General features: G+C 44.8%; 1 protein-coding gene across 1 annotated transcript; it reads left to right on the top strand.

Moving 5' to 3' along the window:
• The first annotated feature begins 18,436 nt into the window (after positions 1-18,436).
• LOC147894405 (ADP,ATP carrier protein 1, chloroplastic-like) lies at positions 18,437-22,026 on the top strand. The gene is made up of 6 exons (XM_087384794.1): positions 18,437-19,833; positions 19,952-20,218; positions 20,326-20,472; positions 20,603-20,950; positions 21,051-21,335; positions 21,469-22,026. Exons 1-6 carry the CDS (start codon positions 19,054-19,056, stop codon positions 21,853-21,855), a joined length of 2,214 nt encoding a protein of 737 aa, XP_087240920.1. The 5' UTR covers positions 18,437-19,053; the 3' UTR covers positions 21,856-22,026.
• Positions 22,027-22,557: the final 531 nt, after the last annotated feature.

The raw sequence follows: 22,557 nt of genomic DNA, 5'->3' as shown, positions 1-22,557 counted from the left end.
GATAAGAGCACAGGCGCATGGTCAGAAAGTGTCGTCCCTGGAACTATACCGGCCTGACCGCCTCTGCTGATGGCCCAATCACTAACATAAAATCTATCCAGCCTCTCCAGGAATCTGCCTCCTTCCCTGCAGAAGCCCCACGAGAAGTCCAAGCTCCCGTGCCAACGCCGAAAGGACGGGTCTCGCCAGCAGTCCCTTCCTCCTGTCGCAAAGATAAAAGAGTCCCAAGTGGACTGCTCTGCCTGAGACATACCTGTAAACTCGGGTCCTCTGCCCTGCTGGTCCTCCAAGGTCTCCAGATTGTTGAAGTCACCTCCAACAATCCAGGAATCCATGTCTGGGAGAATCCCTATAAGTGTCCTCCAGAAGGTGGCTCTACAACGGAGATCTGTGGGAGCATAAATGTTGAGGTTTCCAACTCTGGAGCCCTCCAGTTCCAGGCCTACCCAAAGGGCACGACCTGGTATCAACGTGCCATGACCGAAAACTCCCTGGGCTAGATGCTCTCCCACGGAAGTACGGACACCACCACTCCTCCCCAGTGCACCGATCAAGGGCTCCCAATAAGTGTGAGAGCAACCAGGGAGAATCTTCCCGCATCTACGGGAGTGAGCTGCCGAAAGCTTGTGCTCCTGGAGCAGAAGTACATCCAACCGACCAATCACTGCTGGCTGAAGTTCCTGTCGCAAAATGAGCTTCGTAGGACCACGGGTGCTAGAAGAGTGAAACCCGTTCACATTCCAGGATACGAGGTGTAGGCTCATGGTGAGGACAGGGAGGCTGCGAACAACTGTCTGCTCGCAGTCGAAGTCGAAGAAGAAGCTGACATTTCGGAGTGGAGGCACTGGCGCTTATGGGAAGGTTTGGAGGGGGAAGCGGGGTCGTCCTGCCCGTCCTTCAACACCTTCAGCAAAGGCGATAGGCCTTTGGTACCATGAACGAAAGCTTTCTCAAGCCAGCTCGAGATCTCTGAGGTGGACATCCCGTAGAAGGCGCGGAGTTTCTGAGGAGTCCAGGCTCTGACATCTTGGGGGAGGGGCCAAGACAGGGGGGGCCTAAGGATCACAATCAGTCTGAAGCGTTTGGTGGCGCAATGCCACTGCAGGCCTCCCGCAGGCGCACGTCACCCTCGGACCAGTGAGTCTCGAGAAGCTGCCCACCGGACGGGCCTATCCATGAGCAAACCTGAGCATGCGTCTGCTCCCTGAGAGCCTCCCAGACCGAGTCGTCTATCCAGGTCTCAGTGCCGTCGCTAAGGAACGTGAAAGCAAAGCTAGGGCCATCCCTAGGGGCCAAGGCGGCTATCTTCCCATCCGTCCCTTTGCGGAGCAGAAAGATACTGATGTCGAGGCAAGCAGGGAAGGTCCCGAGGTCGGCCACATCCAAGTAGTCCCAGGGGCCAGATCTGTAAAAGTCGCGGGGGAGCTCTCTCTCCTGAAGCTGAGGCCCGTCGGAGTCTGCCACTGAGGGGCTAGCGGGCGGAGAAGCCTGCTCCGATGGTGGTGTAGACTCAGGGTGTCCTGCCAGCGGAGGGGGAGGGGGAGGAGGCTGGGGAATAGGCAGCTCAGACTCCTCAGGGGCAGCTAGCAGAGGAGGAGGAGGAGGGGGAGCGGGGGCTGCCTTCGACTGAGGAACCGTCGGTGCAGCTAGCTCTGCAGGAGAGCTGAAAGAGGCAGGGGGGGGGAGGGATGGGGCTGCATTTGGAGCTGGGGCTGAGAAGGAGGGGGAGAAGACTGAGGAGGACGAGGAGGGGGCTGAAACTGCGGGTCGGGAGATATGGGGTGCAGTTGGGGGATGGGCTGGGGCTGAATGGGGAGAGGCTAGGGAGAGGAAGAGAGGGGGACCTAAGGCTGTGGAGGGCAGGCTACAGTCGAAGAAGATGCTCTCCCATGTCCCTGGGGCGGCTGCCTGTCGGGTCTCTGAGGTGTAGCTGCAGGCTGGGTAACCTCTGCTTCCTTGCCTTTATCAGAAATCTTCTTGTTCTTTCCTCTTTTCCTTCTAACCTCAGTCCAGCCGCCAGCTATCTCTGGTCCGAGCTCCGGCTGCCTCTGCTCCTCCTGGCGTGGCTGCCCAAAGGGGGGGGGAGGGGGCGGAGAGGGGGGGGGGCAGGGGAGGCCGAGAAGAGCTGGCGAAGCGTGGGCAAACAGCCGCCAGGTGCCCAAAGCCGTGACACCTCAGACACTGTCCTGGCTCTCCGGTGACTACCATGCTCTGGGTGATGCTGCCGGCACCTGTCACGATCTCGATCACTGCCGGGAGAGTCGCAGGATCCGCCACAGCCACACGGACTCGGGGGGCTCTTGCCGTAGTCACCGCATTGGCGAAAGTATCGTGCATAACCCAGCCAAAGTGGGAGCCCAGGTCCCTAACAATCGGCCGCAGCTCAGCAGCAAGACCAGGAAAAACTAGCGTCACTGGATGGCGAGGTATACGGAACCGAGCATCAAAATCTGCTGCGCTGAATCCACGGTACCACGGGACTATCATGATAATCTTTCCATCCACTGACGTGGGGGAGCCAGCAATCAGGTTGCTTGCAGCTTTCGCACTGGAGAGTTTAAGCCAGAAGATGCCCCTTCCCATAAGGGCCACCTCCTCAATATGGCCGTCCTCTAGCATTGGAGCCAGTCCCTGATGGCTGATCTGGAGGGGGAATGTCCAATGACTCTGCCATAGACAGAGGTAAGGGCAAAGTCATTGGCAACCTCCTGAACTCGAGATGATTGTTGCTCTGTCAGGATGACACGGTAGGCATCTGGAGAGGGAGGGACCGTCTGGGCCTCTGGTTCCGGGCAGGGAACCGCCATACCGCCAAGACAAACTGCGAGGCTTCTGATGAGGAAGAGGCTGCCACCCAAAAAAGGGGGGGGTAGAAGCAGAGGGTGGAGCCTGGGTGTGGCGGGAACGGAGGTGGCGTGGGGTGGAGGAGTGGAGGTGAGTAACGGGTGAGGTGGGGAGGCAGGAGCGGAAGTGGGGGCGGAGGAGAGGCGGAGTGGGGCGAGAGGATGGACGGGGGGCGGGGGGAAGGGTGGGACGGAGGGGCGGGGTGGAGCGAAAGGGCGGGGGGGGTGGGGGTGAAGGCGGGAGGGGAAGGCGGGGGTGGAACGGAGGGGCGGAGAGGCGAGAGGGGGCGGGGGCAGAAGGTGAGGGGTGAGGGGGCAGAATGGGAGGAAGGGGGTGAGCGGAGCAGTAGAGGGGGAAGGGTGGAGCGGAAGGGGTAGCGGGGCAGGGGTGAGCGGAGTGGTAGCGGGGGCAGGGGTGGAGCGTGGCGAGGGGGGGCGGAGCGAGGCGGGGGTGAGGCGAGGAGTGAGGGGTGAGGTGGGGGGGCTGCAGTGAGGGGGGGAGAGGCGGAGGTGCGAGGGGGGGTGAGGACAGAGGGCAGGGGTGAGGCGGGGGTGGGGCGAGTGTGGCGAGGGGGGGCGCGGTGGCAGCGGCAGGTGAGGGGAGGTGAGGGCGGAGGGGTAGGGGCGGGAGAGGGCGAGGCAAGGAGGGGCTAGGGGGAGGTAGAGATACGGAGGGGGAGGGGAAGCTCGCAGGGCCAACACCGTAACATTGGATATTATGTGCTCAGGAATGGTATCTTATTCAAAGTGGTACATCTTCTAGATGGACATGAAATGAGAATTTTTAAATGGAGATATCAAGGACATTTATATGAGAGAAGCCACCTAGATTTTGAATGTAGGGTAACCAAACGGGGAAAGTGTGCATAGTTTCAGAAACATTGTATGACTTGAAATAGGCCCCTTGAGCATCATACCAATGGATCTATGACTCCTTTGGAAGAATCATCTTGATATAGAGTGCATAAGATGTAAACATCTATCAAGAATCATCTTGATATAGAGTGCATAAGATGTAAACATGAATCTTCATTCAAAGGGGCCCAAGAAATAAATGGTGATTTTATACATTGATGATTTGATCATAAAACAACCCACTAAAGGGATATTAGGTTCTTGACCATGATTACACTAGCTCACCATGTCAATGATATTGATATCCATGTATCGGTAAAACCTAACCGTTCCAAAATTCTTGATCAAAACCCTCATCCTCATTCTCACAATGTATATCTCATAGAAATTAGAGTATCCAAACTATGCAAGTAATTAATGAAATATCACATGCAATGTAAAAATTTGATTATGTAGAAGATTAAAGAGAAACTTACATTAAAGGAGGGGTGGCCCTCTCTCTCTCTCTCTCTCTCTCTCTCTCTATATATATATATATATATATATATATATGAAATTCTTACCAACAAATAATACCTACACACAAACAAATGCAAGGTCATGATGATGGTGGAAATAATTCATGCTTTAGAAAAAAGTTCTATCAAAATACCAAAATTTTTAGGGACTCATTCATAGATTCTGGAGATTGGCACTAGTGCCATTCTCCAAAAACCCACGAGGGGATTGGCATCACTGCCATTTCTCTATGTGGGTTTGGGGAGAATGGCACAGGTGCCAATTTCCATAAACCCACATGGAGATCAGCACTAGTGCAATTGTACATAGGAAAGCTAGACTCAAATGGAGAATGGCACCGGTGCCATTCTCCACAATCCTACATGGAGAATGGCAATGGTACCATTCTCCCCCACTTCAGGGACATCTTTGTTGATCTTATGAAATTTTGCACAATCCCACATGTCTCCCCCACTTCAGGGACATCTTTGTTGATCTTATGAAATTCTGCACAATCCCACATGGAGAATGGTACTGGTGCCATTCTCCATAGGAAAGCCGGACTCACATGGAGAATGGCACCAGTGCCATTCTCCACAATCCCACATGGAGAATGGCACTGGTTCCATTCCCCATAGGAAAGCAAAACTCACATGGAGAATGGCACCACTGCCATTCTCCACAATCCCACATGGAGAATGGCACTCGTTCCATTCTCCATAGGAAAGCCAGACTCACATGTAGAATGGCACTGGTGCCATTCTCCGCAATCCCACATGGAGAACGGGACTGGTGCCAGACTCACTTGGAGAATGGCACCAGTGCCATTCTCCACAATCCCACATGGAGAATGGCAGCAGTGCCATTCTCCCCTACCACAATGACATATTTGTTGGTCTTATGAAATTCTTTGGTTGTAGTTTGTTCATAATTAACATCCTATAATTGTAATGAGAGGGGTTGGCTGGAAGTTTGGGAGATCAAGAGGGAGAAAATCATCACCATTTTCTATGCTCTGATACCAAGCAAACTCTCCTATGCTTTGATACATACACTCCATGGAATCTTAATCTTCTTGGGTCTATTTATGGCTTTTAATGTCCATGACTAGACCAATGCATCAATACACTCCCATACCTGTGGATCCAACCTATTCTATGCCCAATACTTGTTCTAGTAGTCAACATAGGCATCTGCATCACTGAGCCCCTTTCTCTTAATTGATGGTGTCCAATACTGAATTAATAATTTCTTAAAGTTAGGACATCTTGGCACTTGATATGGCAACCCCAAGTCATATGGGGTATATAGGGTCTGATGGCCTCACCAAGACGAAGTCGCCTTGCTTAACATCCACCATTGGTCTAAACTCTTCCCTTGGTTTACCTTGTTACAGCGGCCTGCAATAGTGATCATTCCATTCCTCATAGCCTTGGAACTCATTAATGCAAGCATCTATATCATCCTCCTCATGAGGCGATTGTGTTCTTGGCCAAAAGTCTCTGTACACTCCTATCTCTGAGATGTTTTCCTGTTCGAGCTCAACAATCATGGTTTTCCAGTAGTCTATCACTGGCCTAATGTAGGACTCATACGATGCATTATTTCCACTTGCAAATCTCTCCCAAAACTTACTGTAATCCTTTATGCTTGATATTAATTGCAAGTGATCTCTCACAAATGCAGCCATTGGCAGTATATCTGGACAACTTATTGGCAACAATGGTCGACCCTCACTATCTTTCTTCCATAGCTCGATTCCCCCTTCAGTGGTGGGCATCCGATTCGGTGATTTTGGATGCACCTTGTACTACATCATAGGTCTGTCACCTTGCATGTAAAATCGAAATTGTAATGGCTTTGCATGACCAACTAGCATTTCTTTCCCATCACATAGGTAGCAATCCACATAATCCTTGAAGTTAGGAACCCATGTAAGAAGAAATGGTGCTGGTGAAGATGATGTACATTTTTTGAATGTATCTATCAAATGAGGGAAAGTGAATGTTGTCCCCACTTGGAAGCTCTCATAGAGCCTACTGAACATTGCTTCAATGTCCTCATGGGTGTGTCTTGCCATCAAGAAGACCAATTGAACTGTCTTGAAAATGCCCCTTGCTACAAGAAGAGAAAGGTATGCAAACAATTTTTGTTCTCAGACCCACAATTATCTAGTTGGAGTAGCAAGTTCTCTGGCAACTTTTGGTATGGTGGCTCAACAACAACACTTCCCTCTGAAGAGGGTGGGTTTTCTCTTGTATTTGATAGCAACAAATTCGTACATGTGTATGTAGCCCTTGCAATGGAAGTTGTCATGGCATCCGTGACAGACTTCGGGTCTCTTTGTTTAGGCACCCTATTAATGAAAGTGTACCTTCTTTTCTTTGAAGATGGATCACCCCTTTTCAACATTCGATCATTGACCACCTCATCCATGCCAGCAACATGGTCCATGGGCACATATTGTTGCAATGGGCTTCCATCAAGTAAGGTAATCTGCTTGATGGGACACTTAACTAGGTTGAGAGAGCTAGCATCTTGCATAGAAGACCCACTTCTTGTAATTTGTTCTTTCTTTTCAATACCCACACCAATGCAATCGTTACCCAATAGGTCAAAGTTTATAGAGTCACCTGGGAAAACATACAAGATCACACCTTCCCCCATGGTCTTTGTTTTGCTCTCATCCCACAAGACAGTCTTTTTCTTTCCAAGATTCACAAATGAAATTTTCATTTTCAATGAAGAAACTTGCATTGCCTCAACATAAGGTGGCTCAGGCTCACTTGGTCTGCCTTCTTGAGTCATAGGATCATCTAAAGAATCACCAACATGTTTTAGAGAGCCCTTAGACCACTCCAAAGTGCCTCACCAATAAGCATTGCATCCATAGTGGGAAATGGCAAGAGCATGTTACTATTGATAGACTTCTCCATTATCACCAATACATTTTCTGCCCCAATCTTCACACCTCTACAGTAGGCCTCGATCTCCGGATCTATTGCACACACTACACCAATTCCAACCACTTTATTCCCCACCATCATCATGACCTTGTCCCTGCATTTGATAGTCATCCCATGTCATTACGATTATAGGTAAATAAATTATGAACAAGCCACAACCAAAGAATTTCATAAGACCAACAAAGATGTCCTTGTAGTGGGGAAGAATGGCCGTAGTACCATTCTCAATGTGGGATTGTGGAGAATGGCACCGGTGCCGTTTTCCATGTGAGTCTGGCTTTCATATGGACATTGGCACTAGTGCCAATCTCCATGTGGGTTTATGGAGAATGGCACCAGTGCCATTCTCCCCAAACCCACATAGAGAAATGGCACTAATGCTTGTTGGGATATCTCAAGGTGTATGCCTCAGGCACACCTTGGTTTCTATGTGTGAGTGCTAGAGGCACAGTTAGGTCCCCATAAGCACAGTTAGGTGGTGGAAAGCCACATAGGATGATTGAGAGAATCTAGGAGCAGATTGAGGAGATGATTGTGGAGCTCTGAAGTCATCAGTGATGTCAGTGAGCATGTATGAGGTGCCTACTTAAGGACCTCACTCTTCTTCATTCTATAATGCAAGTATTCTGAGTTTGTGTCCACTCTTTGCTTTCCTTTCAGTTTACCAACATGGTATCAGAGCCCTTTGATCCCCCTTGAGCCCATTTCTGCCACTTCATCATCTTCTTCTTCATCTTCTTCTTCACCATCTCTTCCTCTTCTTCCCAAAGTTTGCTTAAGCTTTTTCTCCTCCGGTTCTCAACCATTTCCCACGCCCTTCCTGCTGGAGATCTACCTCGAAGGGGCGAACCCCTGGGGCTGAAAGGAATTGAAGAAAGACGCCCTCGTTTCGTCGCCATTACACGAAGATCGTCGACTTTTGCTTCTGCGTTTTCTCTCAGTATACTTCATCTTCCTCTAATTTCTTTGAGGGGTAGATTCTCCATGCCTTGGGATATCCTCTGCTGAAATCTGAGCAGCAATGGCTACATATTCAAGGATAAATCAGTGAAAAACCAGTCGACTTTGAAGGGGCAAGCTATGGAGTTCTGATGCATTTTTGTGCCTCTTCTTCCCAGAGGACCTTCTGTGGTATATCAGCTCTCTTTTGCCTCAGAAACCCCCTTTTCCTTTGCTCTGAAGAGTAAGCTACAAGCCCTCCAAGTTCGGCCTTTTGGTTTTGACAGTTTTGACAAGCTTTTTGAAGATGATGCTACATAAGATGCTATTCTAGCATTTCTATTTTTTTGAAACTTTCAATAACATTAGTACAAGTGTAGCTTCAGTTGTGCTTTGAATTGCTATACCTGGTTTTGATTGGAAAGTTCTCATTTTAAGCCACCTCTATGAAACATGTAAGAAAAAGCATCATTGATTGAATATTGGTCACTAGTCTTTGCTACATCAAGTGCTTATATTTTGGAAGCCTTTCAGTTATTTTTTGCCTTGTAAGAGAGAAAGACACTGCCCAATATCTGGGTTAGACCCTCTCATGGCTACCCTATTGAATCTAGAGAAGTTCAATGGAAAGGGCTTCCACACATGGCAGATGAATGTGAAATTTGCATTGATGAGGGAGAACCTCTGGGGACTTGTCAAACCGACTCCAACCGCTTCTTCTACAGCCTCCAATGCTGGAGAATCCTCAACTCTGACATGCCCGGCAAGGGATCCCGCTAGAGAGGAGACATCATATGGTATCATTGCTCTTGCTTTAGGAGATGATTATATTCACCACATCTCTGACTTAGAGTCTCCTTCAGAAGCTTGGCAGAAGCTTGACATGATTTTTGGTGCTAGCTCTCACATCTCTAAATTATCACTTAAAATCTCTTTCTTTGAATTGAAGATGGTTAGTGGCACTAATTTGGCAGCTCATGTCAACTACATGCGGAGTCTTATGACTCAATTAGCTTCTATCAACTCTCCTATTACTCCAGATGATGCTATGGTAGTGTTACTTAAGAGTATGCCTGAAGATTATGATCATATAGTTACCACTTTGAAAAATCTTCCTAATCCTAATCTTGAAGGTATTATCTATGCTCTCCAAGAAGAAGAAAGGCATATGGAGCTTAGGAAAGGCAATGACACCGTTTATGCTGTAAAAGTCCAGAAGGGCAAGTTTACCCCTTGCAATCACTGTGGAAAGACAAATCACCTTTCAAAAGACTGCTTCAAAATTAATCCATGCAAACACTGTGGCAAGAACAACCATCATGAGAAATTTTGCAGAGCCAAAGCAAAGAGAGAAAATGCAAATCTACTTTCAGTTGATGAGCCTCCACAAGATGAGGCATCCTTTGAAGATTATGCATTTTAAATCATCTCTATGTATGCTCCAGATCTCTCTTTTTATGTCAAGGTACTCAGCCTGGATAGTCCTCCAAAATGAATGAAATAAACTATTGTGTTTTGTGTGTTTTGTAAACACCTCTGGTCACCATATGATGTAGGCCATGTGTATGTGTTTTTGCTCCATGGTACCTCTTGCAGACATTGTGTGCATGTACATGTAGGGGAGATAACCATTGGAAGGTCTTTTAGTATCCCTTTTGTTTACCTTACACCCATGGGAACCCTTGCTAGCATGAGAACCTAGCCATAGATTTATCCTTGACCACCATGAGATGGCATGAGAAACTATGAGACTAGATGTATCCTTGACATAGCCTGAGGCATTCCCTTGAGGGGGGGTATGTTGGGATATCTCAAGGTGTATGCCTCAAAGGCTAGGAGCAGATTGAGAAGATGATTGTGGAGCTCTGAAGTCATCAATGATGTCAGTGAGCATGAGGTGCCTACTTAAGGACCTCACCCTTCTTCATTCTATAATGCAAGTATTCTGAATTTGTGTCCACTCTTTGCTTTCCTTTCAGTTTACCAACAATGCTAACCCCCTAGTGGGTTATTGAAGAATGGCATTGGTGCCAATCTCCAGAATCCATGAATGAGTCTATATAATTTTTTTGTGAAACTATTAATTATTTCCCTAAAATTCTTCTCTAAAGCATGACTTCTTTCCACCATCATCATGACCTTGTCCCCGCATCTGCCCCTCTCATTGCGATTAAAAGAAATTAATTATGAACAAGCCACAGCGAAAGAATTTCATAAGACCAACAAAGATGTCCTTGTAGTGGGGAAGAATGGCACAACTGGCATTATCCATGTGGGATTGTGGAGGATGGCATTGGTGCCATTTTCCATGTGAGTCTATCTTTCCTATGGAGAATGGCACCAGTGCCATTCTCCATGTGGGATTGTGCAGAATTTCATAAGACCAACAAAGACATCCTTGCAGTTTGGGACAATGGCACCATTGCCATTCTCCATGTGGTATTGTGGAGAATGGCACTAATTCCATGCTCCATATGAGTACGGCTTTCCTATGTACATTGGCACTAGTGCGGGTCTCCATGTGGGTTTATGGAGAATGGCACCAATGCCATTCTCCCCAAACCCACATAGAGAAATGGCACTGATGCCATTCCCCTAGTAGGTTTTAGAGAATGGCATTGGTGCCAATCTCTAAGATCCATGAATGAGTCCCTAAAATTTTGGTAATTTGATAAAACTTTTTTTGAAGCATGAATGATTTCCACCATCATCATGACCTTGTCACCGCATCTATTTTCTCCTACTTGACTGTTGCACCAAGTAAACTCTCTGTCTGTACTGACATCAACCAGCTGCCAGTGTTCTTTACACTCTTCCCAAGAAAGTAGCTTAGATCCTCTGATGCATGTGCCCTTTCCCATCCATTTGTCTGTTTTTTTCTCTTCCATGTTGTAGTCACCCATTAGGATGCAGTTGCCATCTGAACATTGTAGAGATTCCCATAAATCCCTCCTTTCTGAAGCTGAGTTAGGAGCATAACAAGAAATAACTAAGTTCTCATGTGATGTTTCTCAATTGTTGTTATCTTATCAAGGGATATTTGCATATTATTAATATGACAATTTTTAGAAGTTGTCTTTCACCACCAACAACTTTGTTTCTAGTGGTTCACTTTGCACGGTGTTTGTTAACAACACCAACTGGTGTTTATTGACACCTCAAATAAAATATACATGTTGTCCGCAAACAGTGTTTATTAACACCACCAAATACATGATTTTCAAACTCTACCACAAATGCATGCTTTGTTTTGGTTATTATACCCAATGAAACTTTTCACAACCAATGAAGTTTTTCATAATCATTGAAATTTCCAAATATCAGCATATTCAATATTGGAAAAAATCCCACAATCAATGGAAATTTTCCCAAATTTAATGAAACCTTTCCCAAATTTAATGAAATCCACCCAATTTCAAAATTCCCAAAATGCAACTTTTGTCCCACTTTATCTAATACGGTGTTTGATGGTGCTATGCACACATGATCACATGATGTTGAGGGTGAACTCTCAACACCTTCCCTCAAGATCAACATCATGAAGTAGGCCTTCCCTCAAAATGATGATTTTGGGGAATCGAAGGACTGAGCATTACATTCCATCACACCCCTTTAATGGGAATGTCCTTCCTCTGCATCAAACCAAGAGCTAATTGGTGTTTCTCGAAAAGCTCTTTACTGAGTGGTTTGGTAAAGATGTCTGTAACATTTTCTTTGATATCACAATGCTGCAGTGTGATGTCACCAAGTAACACTCTTTCTCTGATGAAGTGCTCTCTGACATCAATGTGCTTTATCCTGGAGTGATATACTGGATTTTTGGCCAATGCTTGAGCCGATTGATTATCACAGTATATTGTTGTTGGCTTTGACTCATCAAAGTAATCTATTTCTGACAATAGTCTTTTGAGCCATATAGCCTCACATGCACCTGTAGTGAGTGCTCTATATTATGCTTTAGTCAAAGACAAAGAAACAGTTGGCTATTTGTTTGACAACCATGATATAGCACCTTGATCAAGGAAAAATTCATATCCCTGTGTCGATCTCCTGGTCTCATGATCTCCGACATAGTCACTGTCATAGTATCCATGCAACCGTGGATGACTTCCTCTGTATTCTATCCCAAACTATCTTGTACCTCTTATGTATCTCAAGACTCTTTTGGCTGCATTCCAGTGAGACTGTTTTGGATTTGCCATAAATTGTGCTAGTGAGCTTACTGCATAACAAATATCTAGCCGTGTGATTGTCAAATATATAAGAGATCCGATGAGCTGCCTATAGTATTTGTCATTGACTGTAGGCTTTTCTAAATCTTTAGTAAGTTTCAAACTCTGTTCCATGGGAGTGGCTACAATCTTGCAATCTGCCATATGAAACTTCTTCAGGAGACTGTCAACATACTTGAGCTGACTCATGAATGTGCTATCTGAATCTCTCCAGAACTCAATTCCAAGACAATAGTGCATAAGACCAAGATCTTTCATGTCGAACTCTGCAGATAAGTCTTGTTTCAATTTTCTGATGACGCTATCCTTGCTTCCTGTCACAATGAGATCATCTACGTACAAAAGTGCAATAGTAATGTCTTCTCCTTGAACTTTGTAGTAGAGAGTATGATCTACATTGGACTTCATGTATCCTGGATTAGCAAAATACTTGTCAATTCTGCTGTACCAACTTTTGGGTGCTTGTTTTAAGCCATAGAGACTTTTCTTGAGATGGCAAACCTTATTCTCCTTTCCTGGTTCAACATAACCTGTTGGTTGTTGCATGTAGACTTCCTCGTCTAGATAACCATTGAGAAATGCATTCTTGACATCAAGCTAAAACACATTCCATTTGCTGAGTGTTGCTAGTGATATCAAGAACCGTATGGAATCCATCTTTGCTACTGGAGCATAAGTCTCATCATAGTCTTGACCATATTGTTGTGCAAATCCTTTTGCAACTAGTCTGGCTTTGTATCTCTGAATACTTCCATCTGGATTGTACTTCACTTTGTATACCCATTTGTTTGCTATGGCCTTCTTTCCTATTGGAAGGTCGCATAATTCCCAAGTACTATTCTTATACAAAGCATCCATTTCTTCATTCATAGTAGTTTGCCATTATGGCTTGTCTACTGCGCATCTTCGAAGTACACTGGCTCTTCTGTAGCCATGATGGTAGTCATAAGAGCATAGTTGGTGGTTTCCACCTGAATTGCTTTGCCTTTCTGAGCATATGTCAATCTAGCTGGTGATCTGCTTTCTCTAGTAGACCGTCTGAGCTGTTGTGGCTCTGCTTGGGGTGTTGCTAGCAATTCTTGCTCTTCTTCATCAACCTGTTCTATAGATGACTGTGAAGTTGATGCTTCTATCTCCTGTGTAGGTGAGGCTTTCCATTCTGATTCCTCATCAAAGATTACATCTCTGGAGATAATGACTTTGCAGTTGATGGGATCATACAACTTGTATGCTTTGCTTTCTTCACTGTAGCCAACCATGATGCATTTGCGTGACTTCGCATCCAATTTCCTATGATGATCATCATGTATGTGGGCATATGCTATGCAACCAAATATGCGGGGATGCCCAATGTGTGGCTTTTGTCCAGTGAATGCTTCATAAGGAGTCATACCCTATATCGGTTCGGCAGGAAGCCGATTAAGCAAGTAGTTTGCTGTAGCTATTGCTTCTGCCCAATACTGATTCAGAAGATGCTTTTCACTAAGAATTGCTCTAGCACTGTCTGCTAAAGTCCCATTCTTCCTTTCAGCTCTTGCATTCTGCTGAGGAGTATCTGCACATGTGAATTGTCTTCGAATACCGTGACTTTTGCAAAAGTTCATGAATGTTGAAGACATGTATTCACCTCCTCTATCTAATCTCATGACCTTGATCTTTTTGCCTGTGTGGTTTTCTACCATGGCTTTGAATTCTTGAAATTTGGAAAACACTTCAGATTTCTCTTTCAGAAAGTAGATCCAACAATATCTGCTATAGTTGTTGATGAAAGTCAAGTAGTAAAGTGAACCATTGATGCTGCGGGTCTGGGCATAACCCCATACATCTGTATGAATCAAATCAAGAATACCTCGTGCACAAGAGGTACTTCTGACAAAGTTGGTTCGCTTTTGTTTGCCGAAGCAGCATGCTTCACAAATTTTTCCAAGAAACTGTAGCTTCGGAATCCCAATTGCCATATTCTGATTCCTGAGATCTAACAAGTACTTGAAGTTGACATGACCATATCTCAATTATGGGATGAATATCTACAAACCAATGAATCAACAATTCACTACTTTAGCTGATAGTTTTCTTAGATAGGTCTGCCCCAAAGACAATTACTTGACTTTTCACAATTGAGATATTAAACAATTCGACGGACCATATTCAAAATTCTCTCCAAAATACCTCTCAACAGACAAGCTTCATCTATATTTAGCCTTAATTGGATCCTCAACTCCTCAAATAGTAGCTAATTGTCTTTCCTGAAGTCCCATAGATTACACCAAGACTATGTGTCCCAAGACAAACTCCATGTGTGACCATGTATTGGCATTTTATCAAATTGTGGTCAAAGCATTTCAAGTGATCCACTTTTCATGAATGTGTGCAAAAGGCATCTAGAAATACTTTGTATAAATCTATTGAGGAATGCCTTAAACGTTGTGTACAATACTCATTGGAAAGTGGTCAGGACTCAGAGCAATATATAGTTCGAATGGCATGACTTTATATCTAAAAGTTGTAGATTGCATGAGTCTATATACATAGACCAAATGGAATTATTTTATGTAAAAATTATCCATTCTATTGAAAACGCTACTTTGAACAATTTTTAGGAGGAATTCGCACTTGGTTGTGCCCATTAGTAGGAGGGGGTAGTGATCTCTGATGGTGGCTATATTTACATTCTAGCCTCACATTCTTTTTTATAAAATTACACCAGTTGGTGTGATTGATTTCATAATGAAGTTCTAGTATCTGTTAATTTTCCTTGTTCTTCATCATGGAATTTTTGGATAGGTAACGAATCATAATCATGTTAGTAACAATCATCCTTAGAAAGTCTCACATTTCTATAGAATTCAAAAACATCATGGTGCCATCCAATCCTTGTATTCCAAAAAGTTAAAAAACAAGCAAGATCTAGAGGAGGATTATTTCACAATAAAAATAAAATGATGAGATTTTAGAGAGCCATGTGTATGCATAGGTTTTGTAGACCTGACCTCCTTTCATCACAATTTCCCCCATCATCCCTCCCCCCCCCCACATCCCCAGTACCCTCCCTCTTGCTCACCCTTTGGAATTGCCAACCAGCTCTTTTCCTTCTCGCTTTTGTAACATCTTGAAATCCTAAACCTCATGAGGTATACTCACATTAAAGTTTATCCCATGCGATTATAGATATGCTTATTCTATTAAACACAATCCCAATCCTCTTGCCATAATTATTCCCTACCTGTAGCAAGATTACTGATGTATACAATATCTATTGATATGAGAAGGCTAATGTCTATTTCATTCTACTATAACAAGTCCAGTATGAAAACTAATAATTATGCCTTTTTTTCATATTTGATTATTTTGTTGGATACATGTATAGCGATGATTAATCCATTGTGTTGTACATACACACATAAGGTATTATCATATTGCCTAACTATGTTCAATAAAAAAACAAATATTAGCAAAGAAAGAATACCTTTTATCTTTCATGAGCTAGCGTATTCTCTAGGCATTTTTATGAACTTGCATGAAGAAAGTATAATGTGTTGTCCCATTTTTTTAATGTTTGGAATTGCTGTATATGCGAGTTACTCTACCATGACAATAGCCTTGTGAAATAGATCTTGATGTTGAAAATTGGTTGGAAAGTCAACATTTGTAGATATTGATGACTAAGTTAAATGAACATTTAATCCACAAGCAAGGTCATATCGTAATGTAATTGTCATGCTTAGTTTAGGAGTTAATGTGCCAAGTATATATGCACATAGAAAACAACTTGGAAACCATTTTAGGGAGACATATAATAAGAGAAGCCTCGTCAATAACATAGTAATAAATAGAGAAATTGATGCCATGCAAGTCGATAGGGGATCCTTTATTCTTATTCGTTCATTGACCTATGCACACCATAAAATAGAGTGGTAGGTTTCTGAACTACCAGGCAATAGTTTGAGGGAATCCCTCAAGTAACGGATTGGGATTTTGGGCTTGTTCCTCTCATAAATAGTTATTTGGTAGATTTGATGCTCCCTAATGATGGGTTTCACTATCCAATTAGCCTCCATTACCACATGCAGTAGTGAGGGTGAGAACATTGTGGGAACATTGGGTGAGTGGGAAGGCTTGTCCTTAGAGCTTCCTTCATCACGAAGAGTATTCCAAATTATTATGAGATAACTTAGGCTAAAGATGAGGAACATGATGTTTGTGGTTTACACTAAAAGTTCCGATTTTCCTGCTTCTCTACTTGACATCAACACAATTAGTGATGTTCGTGGGAGCTCCTCAAGCCTTGATGAGTGAGGTGATTTGTTTGTGAGGAGCCTATCTTTTGGCTTCTTGCAAATTATGAGATCTTAGTCGTGGGAATGCCCTCTTATTTGGCACCCCTAAAACTATGGAGTGGAGAAAATCCTCTTGAAGTTCAATAAACATAGAAAACATGCAAAAACCTTCAAGTTGAGAAATTTGAAGGTCTTGATTGAAATTTTGCAAGTTTTAAGCAAATATATAACCAAAATGCCTTGAAATTTGTAGGTTTATTAGCAAATTTGGAGGTTAATTTTCAAAACATGCCATACACCTGACATTAACCCTTGGTTTTTTGTGAACATTGTAGACTCAAGTAAGAGCTCGTTTTTGTGTTAGCACTAGTGCTTGAGTTTACATGGTGATTTGCTAGGTTGCAAAAAGTGACTTGCCCGTTCCCTCATGTTGCACATTGCTTGCAAATCATCCTTTGTTAGAGATCCCAACTTGCTGACGGCAATGAAATGGAAATCGAAGGGCTGGGAAGGTTGGCAAGCCTGGTAGCCCCAAAAAATGCATGGGTTTGATTCTTCCTATCATGAGTAGTTGTTTGCATTTCGACGTGTCGATTGGGTGGGCGGCTAGTGGGAACCTGTATGGCCTTGGGAAATTTTGGCATTCTTGCTCATGTAATGATGAGCGAGAATGCGCTCTAAAGGAGTCATGCTAGGTCAACCCTAAGGTTGACTTGCAATGCATGTGAGAGTGAGTTGATGGGCATTCCCGCGTCCCTGAATCAACTGTTCCGAATTTTGAGATGACCTTAATTTATAGTTGCCACCATTTTTGCCATTGTTCCAAGAGGGAGCCTTAACGTTGGAAATTTTGGAAGAAACAAGAGTGGAAGCGGTTGCCCTTATTTTTGCAAGATCCCGACTAGGGAAATCATCCAAATCCACCTCAAACATTATTAGAAAATTGTTCATCACAAAAATTGCATCGTTCTCATGCTCCTTTAAAGGACATTCCCACATCCAAAGCTAGAAAATAGGAGTCATTTATGGCTTGAAAAGCTCTAGCAACAATGGGGATACAGAAAGCTTGAATTATTCTGAAATGATCCATTCAAGATTTCTATTCGTTGGCAATGATCCAAGAATCAAGTGCTCCCATTTGTGCGCTTAACATATACATGAATTCTTATGTTAACGGAACTCCTTCCCCCTCCATTTTTCATGCCTAATTCATTGATTGAGTCCGTGGGAACGTCAATAGTTTCTCCTCCCATTGAAATAGGAAGTGATTTTTGGCTTGTCGTAGGTGTACATCTTAGTGAAGGCTTTGCAGTGGAAATGAAAAAGGGGATTTGTGCATTTTTCCGAATTTCGGATAATTTGGTGTCTACGTTTAGTTAGCATTTGTGTATTTTTCCAAATTTCGGATAATTTGGTGTCTACGTTTAGTTAGCATCATTCTTGTTGAGGTCTCCTTAGTCAAGTGAGTCTTTCTCTCTCTCTCTCTCTCTCTCTCTCTCTCTCTCTCTCCCCCTCCCTCTTTTTGTCTTCTTTTTCATTTTGGATCAACTAGGCAGGCCACGTGAACTTTGTGCAACTTGTTCATTCCATGGGAATGCCCTGTTACTATTTAATAACTGGAGGAGAGGGCGACATGGAAGGGTGGGAGAGAAAGGAGGGAAAAAGGGGGGGTTCTCGTGAGGGAGGGGTGACAAGTGGACGGCTGGAAGCGAGCCTTGGAGGCGACCACGTGGCGATCTCTGCGGCCGTCCCCGTGCGAGCGCGCGTGTGTAAGAATGAGAGCGCGCGTGAGCTTGAGAGTGTGTGTGTGTGTGTTGGCACTCTGCGCCCCCCCCCGATTCTCTCCCTGCAAATCGGACCAAATGCCTTGCGCCACCCCCTCCACCACCATCGCCATCCCACCGCTGCCTTCTCCTCCTACCTAGCACCAACAGCCGCAGATCCACACTCACAGACTCCAGTTCCCACAGCCTCAGACAACGCAGCCCAGCTCCCCTGCTCCCATTTCGTGGCTTAACCAGGAACTAGACACAGCCAGCGACAGCGAGAGCCAGAGAGAGCCACAGAGATCGCTCACATCGAGAGCGCCCAGAGCGAGACACAACGCCGGCGAGGGCGCTTCGTGTGTTTAGCCCAATTGAGCTTTTTCTTTTCAATCCAATTCCTGGCGTAGACGGGAAAGAGACCCAGGGAGCGAGCGAGCAACAGGGAGAGATTTTTGAGACCGAGAGACACAGAGAGGGCGACGGTAACACCCACGTATAGACAGAGTGAGCGAGCGAATGTGAGAGAGACACACACAGAAAGAGAGAGGGAGATCAGAGGAGTACGAAGCAGACTATCGGAGCTCGCATTGCGAAACTAATCCGAAGGGAAGAAATGGTTGAAGAGCAACACAGCAATTCGCGCACACAGCTCTGAGAGAGACGACACAATTCTGGCTATGGCTTCGTCTCTCCGAGCTTTGCCTCCTTCTTCATCTCTGCCTTCCCTTCCTTCCTGCATCCATCGCACCTCTCCCCGCCCCTCCGGCCCTTTATTCTTCCTCACCTCCCCTCGCCAACGATGGCCTCGTGTCAATCGCCTCGGTGGTGCCGCATCAGACAGCTCAACCTTCTCTCCAGGCATGCACAGCTCCAGACTCGCTCCCAAACGACGAATTCTTCTCCCCAGAGCACAGGCCGCAGCTGCAGTCCCTTTGGACGGGCCTGGCGGCGTCGTCCCCGCATCCTTTCCTCCGAAAAAGATCCTCGGCATTGAGCTCCCAACGCTGAAGAAGGTCATTCCCCTCGGCCTCATGTTCTTCTGCATCCTCTTCAATTACACGATCCTTCGCGACACCAAGGATGTGCTCGTCGTGACCGCGAAAGGGAGCAGCGCAGAAATCATTCCCTTCCTCAAAACCTGGGTGAATCTGCCCATGGCGATTGGCTTCATGGTGATCTACACCAAGCTCTCCAATGTGCTATCCAAGGAAGCGCTTTTCTACTCGTGCATTTTCCCTTTCATTGGGTTTTTTGGAGCTTTCGCCTTCTTGCTATATCCACTGCGAGATGTTCTACATCCCATTGGCCTGGCCGATTCGCTCCTGGCAGCCTTGGGACCGAGCTTCATGGGACCGATCGCCATCCTCAGAATTTGGACTTTCTGCCTTTTCTATGTAATGGCGGAGCTCTGGGGAAGTGTGGTAGTATCTCTCCTCTTTTGGGGCTTTGCAAACCAGGTATGGAACCTACCACACCTGCTTTTTTCAACCAACAAGAAGGGGCTTTGTCTCTCAACATTTTCACCTCAGATGATTGCACTTTGTTTTCTCGTTACTTACTGGCGATTCGTTTCAGATTACAACTGTTGATGAGGCAAAGCAGTTTTATCCTCTGTTTGGCTTGGGAGCAAACGTCGCACTAGTATTTTCAGGCCAGACTGTGAAATATTTTTCGAGCCTCCGCAAGGAGCTCGGTCCTGGAGTAGATGGATGGAGTATGTCTTTGAAGGGAATGATGAGTTTGGTTGTGGCGCTTGGACTTGTTATCTGTGGCATCTATTGGTGGGTGAACAAGTTCGTTGTTAATGATCCCTCGCTCCCAAAAGCAGAAGCTAGAAAAAAGGTAATTGGCTTTCTTGATCTGACTTCTAAGAATTTGAACGTCTTGCAACGGAGATTGAGCTTCAATATATTTCCAAAATTGACCGCATGCCTGAATATTGCTTGTAGAAGGAGAAACCAAAGCTTTCGATGGCAGAAAGCGCAAAGTTTTTGTTGAGTTCAAGATATGTACGAGATCTTGCAACTTTAGTGGTTGCCTATGGAATCAGTATCAACCTGGTTGAAGTAACGTGGAAATCAAAGCTGAAAGCTCAGGTAAGGAATTTGGAAACGCTGACTTGCAAAGCTTAATGCCCAGAAAGAGTTCACAGATAGAAATCCTTTTCCATGCAGCATAAATGTGCATGCACATCAAACTTGCGGCTTATTGTTTTTCTTTTCGCAGTATCCAGGTCCCAATGAGTACTCTTCTTTCATGGGTGACTTCTCCGCTTATACTGGGGTAGCGACTTTTAGTATGATGCTGCTAAGCCGGTTCATTTTCCGCAAGTATGGATGGGGAGTAGCTGCGACAATCACTCCATCCGTGCTTCTTATCACTGGAATAGCCTTCTTTGGTTTGATACTTTGCAGTGAGCCCCTCACTCCGATTCTTTCCCGGTTTGGGGTGACACCTTTGCTAGCTGCTGTATATGTAGGGGCTTTGCAGAACATTTTCAGCAAAAGTGCGAAGTACAGCCTCTTTGATCCTTGCAAAGAGATGGCTTACATTCCTCTCGACGAAGACACGAAGGTTTTTTCACCTTTTAAAGCTTTTATTTAATATGAGAATGCGAATTTCCCTCTGTTTAGTCTGCAGAGACAAACTTTATCATATTGTCTTTAATGTGCAGGTGAAGGGAAAAGCGGCCATCGATGTTGTTTGCAATCCTCTAGGCAAATCTGGGGGAGCACTAATCCAGCAGTTTTTGATCCTTGGATTTGGCTCCCTTGCAAACTCTACCCCTTATCTAGGGGGGATTCTACTTATGATCGTTACAGCCTGGCTGTTCGCAGCTCGCTCTTTGGACAGTCAGTTCAACCCCCTGGTACAAAAGGATCTGAAGAGCAAACTTCTTGAAGGGAAATTGTCAGCAATATCGTCAGCTTTGGTTGAAAAATTTAGGCGACCAACACAGGCATGCAATTTCAGCATATTCTACAATTCGGCCCTGAAAATACCTCCATCTTCAATAGCATCTTGCTTACTTAAGCTAAATCTACTCGCATCGCATGTCCTTCTTTCTGATTCATTTATTTCTGATATTGTAGGTCACCTATCGGTTTGTGAGTGTTTTAAATGAACAAGGTTTTATTGAGGGAAGATACCTTCCTGTTTTGGGAGACGAACAAATACTGTCATTGGCATCCTCTAAAGAAAGCTTAGAGACAGGGGCTTTTAAACAGAATGGAATTCCAACAGCTACGGAGACAGGGTCTTCTGAAAACAATGGAATTCCAACAGGGTTGTCTGATCACAATGGAGCGCCCACGAATGCAGGCGCACACAAGGATTTAAAGCATGTGGAAGGGGATGCTGGAGTCGTAGGGACTACAGGACTGTCTGATAACAATGGGACACCGACGTCTCTGCACACAAACGAGTTGTCGAAGGGTGCAGAAGGTGATGCTGGGACAGAGGCTGCGTCCGTCTGTTGATCTTTAATTTCAATCATGGGCACTCTCTAAGCTCGAGAGTGTCCTTGTTTTTCTTGTCAATTCTCCATCTCAAAACCTCCGCAGCATGAACGAGTTTTTCCTGGATTTAAAAAGGAAGAGCAGCTCACCAGTTTATTCAAATTGGGAGAAAAGAAGCTTTTTACTTAATGTCTTGGCTTTTGTAATGGCTGCGGCTCTTCTTTTATCAAACTCTGTATGCTAAAACACTCTCCTACAGAGGAGTCCAATTCACTGGAATGGGATCTATTACTCAATGTTTCTTCTTAGCATGTTTGTGTTTTCATGGAAATGGTGACAATACGGAGGTCATCCTTTTGAGTCGTTATGTTTAGGCAGCGATACACAGCTTACACATTCGACGTAAATATCATAAGCTCTCGTTGCTAAAAAACATGGTATTCAGCTAACTGAAAATGGCCTTGTGTGCCTTTATGTCCCCCCATTGAACATATACATGGGCTTCGTGTATATGTATGTCCCCTAATCTCGTAGCTAGAATTTTTACAATCCTACTTAATAAATGCACATTAATGAAGACCTAGTTGTATGCATTTAGTTTCTTCAGACAAGCAGCACAGAAAAAGGGAGTAATGGAAGGAGACAATAACAAATTATCGAAATGCTTATCGACACTTTGATTAATCTTCTGTTTTATTGAGAGGCTTCCTCCAAAGTGATTGA

This window comes from Dipteris shenzhenensis, chromosome 14, assembly GCF_047967505.1.
Source record: "Dipteris shenzhenensis isolate YYH24624 ecotype China chromosome 14, Dip_SZ_1.0, whole genome shotgun sequence".
Lineage (NCBI taxonomy): Eukaryota > Viridiplantae > Streptophyta > Polypodiopsida > Gleicheniales > Dipteridaceae > Dipteris > Dipteris shenzhenensis.
Note: the sequence above shows the minus strand (reverse complement) of the source record. Positions and strands in the feature narration are given on the sequence as shown.

Excerpts from the sequence above, each read along its gene's own strand:
- LOC147894405 (XM_087384794.1), top strand. The coding sequence starts at position 19,054 with ATGGCTTCGTCTCTCCGAGCTTTGCCTCCTTCTTCATCTCTGCCTTCC. Across the intron at positions 20,473-20,602 it reads AATCAAAGCTGAAAGCTCAG|TATCCAGGTCCCAATGAGTA; the intron begins GTAAGGAATTTG and ends TTCTTTTCGCAG. Across the intron at positions 20,951-21,050 it reads CTCTCGACGAAGACACGAAG|GTGAAGGGAAAAGCGGCCAT; the intron begins GTTTTTTCACCT and ends TTTAATGTGCAG.